Source organism: Caretta caretta, chromosome 5 (genome assembly GCF_965140235.1).
Source record: "Caretta caretta isolate rCarCar2 chromosome 5, rCarCar1.hap1, whole genome shotgun sequence".
NCBI lineage: Eukaryota > Metazoa > Chordata > Testudines > Cheloniidae > Caretta > Caretta caretta.
In genome coordinates, this window is record NC_134210.1 from 48,240,928 (window position 1) to 48,253,118 (window position 12,191).

The window sequence follows — 12,191 nt, forward strand, 5'->3', positions numbered from 1 at the left end:
GAGGATAATATTTTAAAATATTAAGTGCAAACTTGCTCTGGCTCCTCATTCTGGTTTTCTAAAGTTTCAGCTCTAGAATCTCAACCCCGCTCCCCGCCAGAGTATATACTTATTCCATTCATAAATCTTACCTATCACTTGTGCAAACCTCACACAACGAAAACAGTTGTCTGAGAAAATTAGTTTGCAATTACTGTTTATACATTTCTCTGCAAGGAAAGACCCCTTACAGAAAAACCTTTTACACTCTTCAGCTGCCCTACCTAACATTTCAGAGCAAAACCAATTCATGTTTAACTGATACTACAACAGAGTCCCTGAATTTCTTTAGTCAGCATTCTATTGACAACATGGCAAAGGAATGTACACGGTATCAATAACCTTGAATGTGCCTTGGTAAGAAAAGGTCCCATCCAGTGATGAGCTGCCAAAAGCTGAAGGACCGGTTCCTTCAGTCACTCCGAGTCTTTGGCGGCACATCCTTCACTCCTCGCTCTGGGTCTTCAGCGGCACTGAACGAAGTGCCGCCGAAGACCCGGAGCGAGTGAAGGACGTGCTGCCAAAGACCCGGAGCGCCGCCTGATGCGTAAAAATTGCCTAAAGTTAACCATGTGCTTAAGTGTTCTCTTGTTACAGCATTCAAAAACTTTCTAGTTGCCTTACAGCACACTGTTGGGTTCCTTGTATTCTTTAACAACCGGTTCTAAACCAGCTTCAAAATTTAACAACCGGTTCGTGCAAACCGGCTCCAGCTCACCACTGGTCCTATCCCCCCTGACAAGCTAAAAGAAGAGTTCCTAGAAAGGAAATTTTCCAATAGTTAGTTCTCATGAAACACTGTAATTCTTTGCTGAGATGTTGGCTAAAATAGTGTGCTGGATTGGTGGGTCAGATCAGACTCTGTGTGGAACAGGACCTGAGGTTGGTGGAAGCAAAGGTGCACGTAACCCCACATTTACACTCTCCAGATCCTGAGCTGACCTTAGGGCTTCTCTTACTTGCACCCAAATGCAATGGTCTCTAAGGAGTTACTGTGGCAGCCAAGGAACACTGTAGAAAGGACTTGATGGGGGGGCAATCTGTGTGGGGAGAAGACTTTATTTTGAGGATGGCGACTGACTATTGATGGGGGTGAAGTTTTGTTGTGGTTTGGCTACTTTTATTTTGATTAAGTGTATTTTAATGGGTGTCAAAAGTGTCTAGAAGTAACAGAAGGGTTTTAAAATATATTTATAAAAATCTAAAATAAAATACAGTATATTTTGTGTGTATATTTGCTCTAAGTTTGGCCTGCTATACCCAGGGTTGTGAGTTCAATCCTTGAGGGGGCCATTGAGGGATCTGGGGCAAAAATTGGGGATTGGTCCTGCTTTGAGCAGGGGATTGGACTAGATGACCTCCTGAGGTCCCTTCCAACCCGAATATTCTATGATTCTAAATTTATACATTTAGGTGCTGTGTTACTTCTGTCATCAGGCTAGTGTCAGGCTAAATGTCATGTCTATTTCATAAGTTATCAGAGCTTGACTGTTGTACACCACATGGTGTAGCTGTCACCAGCATAACCCAAGGCTATAATTTAGTGTGGAAGGGTTTTACACCCCACCGCCTGTTCTACAAAAAGCATGATTTAAATGGTATCAGGATCAACAAAGAGACTAACGGGCAAAGGGACGCTCTCTATATTCCCTATTATATGCAAGTACAGCCTTAAAACCTAAGGCTGACTTTCTATTAATTATAGTCCCCGGACTTACTGCTATTGCCCCCTCAATGGTCACACGCAACACATGCATCCCATGAAGTGAGCCGTAGCTCCCGAAAGCTCATGCTCAAATAAATTGGTTAGTCTCTAAGGTGCCACAAGTCCTCCTTTTCTTTATGCAACAGAATGATTTTGCTCCAAATGCCAAAGATGTAGCCTTTGCCAAACACGGAGCGACAGTGCCAGTAGGAGCCAGAGGGGCACCCCCACTCTGTCTCCACTCCAGCTTCCGTTTCTGAGGGTTTCAAACAACCAATGGACGTGGGGGTGACTTTTATGTGTTTTGCTGAATCAGGCCCCAGCACCAGCGCGGGCAGCCCCCTGACGTGACGGGCCGGCTTATCACGGATTTCCGCCACTGACAGAAGCGTCTCAGGCAGCCGCGGCCCTTAGGCCGGGCCCAAGCGTCAGCCACGTACACTACGTGCCTCAGCCGACTGACGGCAACACAAAATCGGCCCTGCTCACGTGACACCCTCACGCTAACTGCCCGTTCGCTGCCCGCCTTCCCGGCCCGGGCAGCATCGCTGGCCAATCAGCGGGCGGAAGCAGTCCTGCCCAGACGCCGGTCTGAGACGGGCAGAGCGCTCCACTCCCAGAGGTGAGGCTCCGTGGAAGCGGCAGCGGCTGCCAGCCGATTGATTACAGGAGGCAGTTACTTGTAAGCCCCGCCCCGAGTTAATTGCGCACATAGTGATTGGCTGCGCTGCGAAACGGCTATCCAATGATAGGCTGCTTTACAAAAGTACTCAGAACCAATCTCAGCGGGTTTGGCTTTTACCGACGGCAGTTTGAAACTGTCAAGCTCTCGAGTCAGCCGGGGCCGCGCTGTGGGAGGCTGAGCCCGGAGGTGGGGGGCCGCGCAGGTATGAAGAGCTTGCAGGGGAGACTGAGTCCCTGCCAGCCTCCCTGGGGGAGGCACGGGGTGCTGCCTGTGGGAGGAGAAGGGAAGCGTGCACACCATACAGTGGAGCGTCTCCACAGCTCCAGGAGCTTGCAGATCCACCCCACCCCATAGCCACGGTCCCCTCCCCCCATGGCTACTGCCCTACAGCCTCGGCCCCTAATTCCCAGCCTGTCCTATAGCTACGGCCCCTCTGCCTCCTCATCCATACCCACAGTCCCTCCTGCCCATAACCTTTAGCCCTCTGTCTCCCTGCCCCATAACCATAGCTGCCGCTGCCCCTCTGCCTACATGACTACTTGTGGAGTTATCCACAGCCCTCACGGAGCACGTGACCTTCCACCTCCTATTTCAGATACCATAATAATCCTCTTCCCCGGTGGGAGTCAGTAACCTGTTTTCTCAGTTGTACGTTCCTGTCTTCTGCATTTCCCCAGAGACTTTTGAAGACTCAGTTGCTCCTCCCCATCTGCACATCTCAGCAATACTATTGTTCAGTCTGATCTTGCTCTCACTTGTGCCCTTTGTAACAATTGTTCACCCACCATTGGAGCAGCTCTACCGGTGGTGCTAATGGTGGAAGCTGTAGAGTGGACATTACTTGGAAATTCCAAATACAAAACTTAATAATATAGCTATCACCTGTGTTTGCAAACTCAGGTGAGGTGTGGAGGGAGGGGGGAAGATGTGGTGAACCCTGGCTTATATAGAGAGAGGACAGATTTTCTTTTCTAATCTACAGAAAGACTCCCCTGCTAAGAGCTGTGTCAATACCAGGTTATTTGCAACATACTAGGCTTACCAAAGAAAAGTAAAAAGAAAAGGAGTACTTGTGGCACCTTAGAGACTAACCAATTTATTTGAGCATGAGCTTTCGTGAGTAAGCATTGAACTGATCTCATATCCTCACTTAAAGTCAAGTGCTTTGCCCACTGAAATCAAAACAAATAAGTTACTCCCTGCCCTAATATGATCTTGATTTCTGAAAATAGTGACCTCAATGCAGTAAGCCAGTTTTCCTGTTTTGTTTTAGTGTGGGTTTCTGTTGTGAAATCTATTCTTCTGGATATAAACTGAGAGAATTCCAAAATTTAAGACATACTAGATTTTCTTCTTTCAAATAAATGACCCAAACCTGAAACTGACAAACCTTGCAATTGTTTTAGTGGCACAATAAAACGCACAGTGAAGTAATACAAAGTGTTTTAGCAAATACTTGAAATTTCACTCTGTATGTCTATATATATATCACCTATTATATAGTTTATGGCACATTGGGCACTAGCATTAATCAGAGACTCAGCGGTCCTGTCTCTTTGAGTTTGGACCAGAAACAATCACAGCCTTTAAATTGTTTTTAAAGCATTTTTAGAATGTCAATTTCTCTGTTCTGAGAGTAACTTTCCATTCCCCAAGTCATGGATAATTCAAAGGCAGGAAATGCTACATCTCCTGTCTTTGAAGTATCTACAACAGTGACCCTGAGCACTGAGAAACCAAAAGTGTGAATTTCAGCAAGGGGTTAAGCATCCTAGGGCTTCCAGTCTCTCTAACTGATTTTAAATGAGTTAAAACAAATTCAGAATCATAGTTGGGAAAGTAGCTTAAAGCTTTTCTTTATCTTTTTACATGACTGTATTGATCTTGGAGGCTATTGTAGCTAACTTGTTCTGATGTCTTTTTGTGCTATCCTCCACAGATGTGAGTTTGGGCCCTGACAGCATGCCTGCGCATCACTGAATTTAGTGGAGCTCTATGTGAGTGCAAGGGTGTGCCCATCTAGAATCAGTTGCAGAATTGGGACCTGGCATTATTAACTAAGTTGTGCTCCCATTTTTAAATCCATTTTATAAAGCAAGCTGCTGTAGCTTTGCTCTTTGCAATGTGTAACGCCCTGACAACATTTACATCAGATGACTGGATTTACGGGTTTATACTTGGTTGGTGTAAAAGTTCAGTATGGTGAAATCTTTGCATACATGATTTCTGCCTACAAAGTTTTCTTCCGCACACCAGAAATTTAGGAAAGTTACTTAAATTCTGCAAGTATTGAAAGTAAAAAACAACTATACTAGTGGCAAAAAGCTTATGTAGTGCAAGAAGAGCCTCTTTAGTTTGTTTTTTTCCATACAAAACAAAATAATACCTGAAACTGTTTAAGCAATACTGGATAATCAATTATTCTGAGTAATGGAGTCTCCCCTCTCTTTAATGTGCAAACACAACTTCCATCCACATTACTACATATAACTAGGGGAATAAGACACTACCTATTTGCTTGTCATTTTGAAAACAACAACAATAGATATACAGATACTTAAAGGCGGTTACTTTCTGCCAATTTAATGATAAAATTTAAAGGAATACTGGCAAATTAAAAATGATACTTCTATCAAAAAATATCTATTTAAAAATTAGATAGAAAGTATGTTTTCAGTTCTCTTTTCATATTTTATTTCACTTGTATAAACAGCCAGTTTTGCCTGTTGTCTGTGTAGGTCTTTTTATACACAACCCTTTCCCCTGTTTATAAAACCACTTGCATGAACGTACTCTAGACAAAACTTCCCTGTTCTCTTTTGCTCAGACACAGCTAATAGCTGTTCCTCACATGCACACCAGATAACTACACCGCCCTGTTATACACTGTCTAATCAGTCCTCCTAGCTCACAAATTCATACTTGACTCAATAATCATTTGTTTATTCACCCATTCTCTTCCGTATACCCTAAAATTAATCAGTTTTCTTTCTGTGCCCAACAAAATCTATTGCCTTTCAGCAGGGGCTCTTCAAAGCTGCAATACGTCAACACCTTTCTTCCTGTTGGGCCTCAAGTCCTTTGGCTGCTGCATGTCCCAGGTCCCTACATAGGGTCTATCCTACCCAACTCCTTTGTTTAGGGAAGGGCCACAATCATTTGTTGTAACTAGAAAATGAAGTTCTGCTTCTGGTATTTTATAGAATTGTCTTTGTGCAGAATGTCATCAGATGAGGAAACAAGCACAAGTCCAGTTTTGCCAAAAGACTCAGATCGAGGCAGTTCTGTCTCTTCAGATCTTCAGGTAGGACAGAAGCAACTGCATTTGAACCTCTTTTACGGCATTTTATTTGACAAAGTGTAACTGTGAAGAAATGCTGTGGATAACTTTTTCATCTTTTTAAATTTTTATTGATTTTAGGCATACAAGAGAAATAAAAATGCTAATGGAAGGAAGCAAAATAGAGAATACAAGCAAAATTTGAGGCTTTAATAAGCAAATAACCACACTGAATCTTTACTAAGCAAAAATTAGCAAACTCGATGTAATTACACAAAAAAATTTAATATATGGAGCATGTGTCTTAACTTAAGTTTAAGAGAGAGCACATTAATCCCAAAAGTAGAAAAGTGCTGCTTTCTTACAGCTGTTCTCACTGGTGTGCATTACTAAATTAAAACAATAAAACTACTATTGAGGATAGAAAGCATCATTCTGCCTTTTGACCTTAGTGGCTAACCAATATTCAAGATCCTGAATGTTCTTTCTGTTAGGAGGAAAGAACGATGCTAGTAGTTTCTTTGGTGCAATCCTGTTTATTTACAAAGAATGTACATAGTCCCGTTTCCTTGAACACAATAGCAATCAAACAGAAGGCAGTTTCTTTGCTTGATATTCCAAGCCTCTTTTTCCAGCCAGCACTCAACCCAGAAGGTTCTCTCTTTGCTTTCTTCCAGCGTCGTGCTGCAAGCACTTCTCTGGCTGTCCTTACCTTTCTGCTGCCTTCTCCTTCTGTGATATTTATCTGTCTGTCCGCCCCCCCCCCCCCCCCCGCACAACTCCCATGCCCCCCCTCCCCAAGTACCCAGTCTTCTGCATTTGCATTCTTCCTCCAGTGAAACCTGTCTGCCCACATAGCTCAGCTTGTGACTAGTGTTGCCTCTGGCATGTCTTTTGGATGGTTGTTCTTATTATTTCAGCTATCTTACTTAAACAATGAAGCTTTCTCTCCCCCCAACCCCCATTTATCCCGAATGAAGGATAAATGGGTGAAATCTTGGCTCCCTCTATGTCAATGGCAACATTTCACCCGTTGTGTTTGGCCTGTGTGATGAGGCTTGATTTAGAAAATATAATAATTCTATTGTTTTTTATAAGTAATGTCTTCTGCTGCCTTGAGGATTCTAATAGAGATTATTATGGTGGTGGTTGTTCTTCTTTCCAGTTTACACATAGGAATTCTATAGCTCCTTTCAACAGAAATATCCTCCTTAGTAATATCAATTTTCATGAGCGTAAGAGGAGATTGTCACAGATCTGGTTGGGCTCCCCTTGATGGCACCCAGATGGCTGTGAGAGAATCGAGACCCTCAATCCAGCATGTGCTGTGTGCTTTCCTGGGTCTGAGGTACCTGGAGTGCTATTTCCTCCCTTAGCCTCTTTGGCATACTTCCTGTGCACTTTCTGCTACCCCTTCATGGAAATTGAGCCCTGCAGCCCACTTGCCTCAGGCCCCAAAGACCAGCATTGACCCATACGATACCCTAGTAACTCAAATATACCCTCTCCCAGAATTCCTCCCAAATTATTGAGCCTTCCAGTTTCCTTCTTCAACAGGCCAAATGGTAGGTAGAGACTTAGCTCAATATTCTAACACCATTGCACTCTGCTTAACAAATAATGCACAAGAGTACATATCATTTAGAAAACAACTAACATCCTAAAGGCAGTGCTGCTCACTAGCTCATCCTTCCCATCTGTGTTCAGGAAGGCAGGGTTCTCCCTACCTCATTAGGGTCCTACATGCAACTCTTTTCAGCCTGAGCTGGTGAAAAATGACTGAAGAGTCTGAAGGGACTGAAGGATCAGCTCCTGTCTTTTTATAACCTTCTAGTCCCTCTGTCATGTGACCTCCTGGCCAGTACCAACTATTGATCTTGTTGCTAGGGGGACCTCTGCCGTGACAAACTAGTTCTCCAGGTTGAGAGCCTGTCTTTTGGTAGAGCAATTACATTTGAGTGGTCAAGTACTTGAGTCAGTGGCCCTATTTGTCCCTTTGAACTATAGATTTAGAAGTGATACATTTTTGCAAGGCATGTGCTTCTTCCCCAAGTATAGTATATATGGCTATGCCTCTTGTTGAATCCACATCAGAAAGCCTATCAATAAGAACAATTCATCCATATTGCCAACACTTAAGTCAGAGGATAAGACAAAAGCGTTGTTATATAAGTTCTGAAAATAGACAGGACTGTGTCTGCATTAAATTGTTACTGAATATCAGGCAGATCCTGAGGACAACATGCAGATAATAATCATCCTTACAGTTGGTTCAAAGTCTAGTCTAGTGTGACATAGTCACTATGGGTCAGATTTACAGAGGTACTTAACATCTATATACTGATGCTGCTTTTCTTAGAACTATTAGAGTCTGATTATTTTTTTAAATCTTGAAATAATAGAATCCTAGAAACAGGACTGGAAGGGATCTCAATAGGCCATCTAGTTCAGTCCTCTGCACTGAGGCAAGACTAAGTATTATCTTCATCCCTGACAGGTGTTTGTCTAACCTGCTCTTAAAAATCTCCACTGATGTAGGTTCACAGCTTGTCTAGGTAATTTGTTCCACTGAATAAGTACCCTGACAGTTAGGAAGATTTTCCTAATATCTAACCTAAATATCCCCTTGCTGCAATTTAAATCCACTACTTCTTGTCCTGTCCTGGATAAGGAGGAGAGTTATAAACTGTTCTCTTTATAACCTCCTTTTACATACTTGAAGACTGTTACCATGTACCCCCTCAGTCTTCTCTTCTCCAGACTACACAAACCCATTTTTTTCTATCTTTCCTCGTAGGTCATGTTTTCTAGACCTATAATCATTTTTGTTGCTCTCCTCTGGATTTTCTCCAATTTGTCCAAATCTTTCCTGAAGTGTGGTGCCCGGAACTAGACACACTAGTTCAGGTGAGGCCTTATCAGTGCTGAGTAGAATGGAAGAATTACTTCTTGTGTCTTACTTACAACGCTCCGGCTAATATATCCCAGAATGATGTTTGCTTTTTTGCAGCAGTATTACATTGTTGACTCATATTTAGTTTGTGACCCACTATAATCCTTTCCTACAGTACTCCTTCCTAGGCAGTCATTTCCCATTTTGTATTTGTGCAATTGATTGTTCCTTCCTGAGTGTAGTACTTTGCATTTGTCCTTATTAAACTTCATCCTATTTATATCAGACCATTTCTCCTGTTTGTAAAGATCATTTTGAATTCTAATCCTGTCCTCCAAAGTGCTTGCACTCCGTCTCAGCTTGGGTTTGTCTGCAAACTTTATAAGTGTATTCTCTCTATGCAGATATTTAATAGAACCAGACCCTGGACAGATTCTTGCAGGATCCCACTTGATATGCCCTTCCAGATTGACAGTGAAGCACTGATAACTATTGAGTTTGGTTTTCCAACCATATGCACCCACCTTATAGTAGGTTCGTCTAGGCTATATTTCCCTAGTTTGCTTATGAGAAGGTCATGTGAAACAGTATCAGAGCCTCACTAAAGTTAAGATATATTACATCATCTTCTTCTCTCCACCCACAGGGGTTCTTACTCTGTCAAATAAGGCTATTAGATTGGTTTGACTTGATTTGTTCTTGATGAATCCATGCTGACTGTTACTTATCACCTTATGTCTAGGTGCTTACAAGTTGATTTTTTAATTATTTGCTCAAATTTCTTTCTGGGTACCAAAGTTAAGATGTGTTGATAATTCCCTGGGTGGTTGTTATTCTCTCCCTCACCCCCCCCCTTTTTTTTTTATAGATAGGTACTATATTTGCCCTTTTTCAGTTGTCTGGTATCTCTCCCATTTTCCACGAGTTCTCAAAGATAATCGCTAGTGGCTCAGATCTCTTCAGCCAGTTTCTTAAGTATTCTAGGATGTATTTCATCAGGCCCTGCTGACTTGAAAACATCTAGCTTGTCTAAGTAATTCTTAACTTGTTCTTTCCTTATTTTAGCCTTAGATCCTACCCATTTACACTGATGTTCGCTACGTTTGTCATCCGATCATGCTAACCTTTTTGGCATAAGCTGAAATTAAAAAAAAATCGTTTAATGCTTCGGCTGTTGCTGAGTTTTCTGTTTTAGTTTTTCCCATCTCATAGAATAATGGAAATACTGTGTTCTCAAATACATTAATGTTTTAATATTGCAAAACTAGGCTAAATAATCCCAACCTCTCTGACCTCCAGTTTCCAGCACTTTACCTCTAGAAGCCAATTTTATGCTCCAGTGGGATTTTGTAGTTGATGTGCAGCACTGAAATAGCTTTGGAGTGATATTTAGACCATGGGGTGTGTGTGTGTGTGGGGGGGGGGGGGGGGGATAACGTTTTGTATCCATGTGAACCTTAAACCAGTTGGGGGTTTTTTTATACTTCACAATTGTTGGCCACCTCTGCACTTCAATGACAGGGCTGTTTTTTTTCGTTTTTTTTTTTAATAGGATAGCGGCTTCTCCTTTTGGTTAATTACTTAAAATGTTCATAGTCCACATTAAATCTCATAGTTTGCTCTTTTCTTGTTTCAATTAAAAAAAGAAAATACAAACTTCCTTTCTGTCAGCATTGCCCTGTAACTTTCTATGGCAAAGTTTCATGCCATAAATTCGGTGGCTGTTTTAGATTACATGAGCAATACTTCCATGATATTACATGTTGGATCAGTTTGGATATAGCGTCATATTTGTTCTTGCAAGTAATGAATGGGGTCTTACTGAGAGAAATGAGAACTTCAGAGGACTGTCTATATACTCTAATTTTCCCTTGGGTTTGGTATGAATATTTTGAGTGCTCGGGATGTACATATTAAGCAGCATGACCGTGAGAAGAAGAGTGTGGCCAAACCATGTGACTGGAAATGAAAATATCTGTGTTGTATCTGTGTGTCTTGCTACCTTCTTGCTGTCTGTTTTTCAGCAGATGCATTAACCTTGGTTAAATAATTAATCCTTACTTAACTCACCATGCAGGGTTGCAATGAAACTTAATTTATCATTTGTATTGTGTAGTGCCTTGATATTCTAAAATAGAAGGGACAGTAGGAGTAAATAGTGATGCTGTTAGTTCACTAACAACTTTGAACTGTTGGTTGGGCTTTCATTTCCTTGATATCTCACTGTGTTCTGGTCACAGCAAATTTCAAAGGAATCCAATTTAGCATTTCATTTTTAGAGGACTTAGAAAGCTCAACCTTTAAACAGGAGTTGTGATGTAACCTCAACTATAGTGGTGTTGCAGGATTGCTATAATACATGGCAGATTTCTGAACAGTTTCACTAGAGGTGCTTGCATACTATCCAAAGTGATACAACCCATTTCCAATATGCTACAATAACACACATTGAAAATTATAGAATCCAAGTTCTGGAGTTTGTGGTGGTGGCCTTTGTTTTTCCAATAAGGTATAAATGTAACACACAACAAAAGTTAAATATTTTAAAGTAAGTGAGAATATTCAAATCAAATTTAGACGGGAGGACATTAAACAACCAAATGTCGTATTTGTAATTCCTCCCAAATATATTCTCATTGTGCAAACATTGAAATCTGATGTACTCCTCATTGGCACCTCTGTGTTGGGAATAAAAGTATACTTCTTCATATACAATAAGAATGATGCGCAAAAGTAGTAGTAGGTCATCTGATAACTTAAGTGATTTGAAGAAATATTTGTCCAACACTTATGCTGTTTTTTAAAGTAATTTAGAGTGCTTCCTATAAGATCTGTAATTTTAATTCAGATAGCAAAGAATTATTTAGAATGTGTACTGTATGGTCGTTATAATGCATTAACTAGAATGCAGTATGGGCTTTCTAAAATAGGAAATAAAAGGGAGCTAAATCATTAACTCTGCCTATTAAATTGAAGGGAAACAGCTGAGCCATGAAAACATAAGTAAAATTATTATTCTACCATGTGATACAAAACACTCATTTAAAAGCTAACATATCCATTTTCATTCCTTTCTTCCTGTGTTCGTGTTTAAAAACTATAACAGTAGCTTTATAATTATTTATCATCCTGTTGTGACAGGATGAATATGAAGAGCTGCTTCGTTATGCTGTAGTGACTCCAAAGTTTGAACCATGTGTCCTGAGGCAGTCTGAGCCTGCTGCAGAACTGACAGCACATGACAGGTTTTCAAGTTTAATGGATGAAGTCATCAATTACCCTAAGACTCCAGGTAGTGTGTGTGGGGGGGAGAGGGAGAAATGTGTTTATATGTTAGAGTATAAATAGAATTTTCGTAACATAAATAGATACTATTATCTGAGTATCTGGTGATTGCATCATTTGAACTGCACTGGCTGATATAATATGCAAACTTTGGTTACCTTAAGAAAAAAAACTCCGTGATAAAGGGTTCTTCTAAATATCTGCTATTCTGGAGCTCAAAACATAAGTGTTTGTGATATAGTTAAAGCCTGTAGCATTGTTTGTCTAGTCTTAAGTTTTGTAGGGAATTTTGACGTTTTTAAAG

At 41.1% G+C, this 12,191-nt stretch overlaps 1 protein-coding gene across 10 annotated transcripts in view; it reads left to right on the top strand.

Moving 5' to 3' along the window:
• Positions 1–2,214: 2,214 nt before the first annotated feature.
• Positions 2,215–12,191, top strand: part of POC5 (POC5 centriolar protein) — a 52,240-nt gene continuing 42,263 nt past the window's right edge. For 2 of the 10 annotated variants that reach the window (XM_048851527.2, XM_048851529.2), the window contains exons 1-3: positions 2,537–2,631; positions 5,633–5,733; positions 11,744–11,894. In XM_048851527.2, coding sequence (XP_048707484.1) covers positions 5,650–5,733; positions 11,744–11,894 — 235 coding nt within the window. In that variant the 5' untranslated portion in view covers positions 2,537–2,631; positions 5,633–5,649. Of the gene's footprint in view, positions 2,367–2,481; positions 2,632–4,368; positions 4,427–5,632; positions 5,734–11,743; positions 11,895–12,191 lie in introns of those variants that run through there. The other 8 variants (XM_048851532.2, XM_048851531.2, XM_075128521.1 and 5 more) reach the window with 8 other exon arrangements.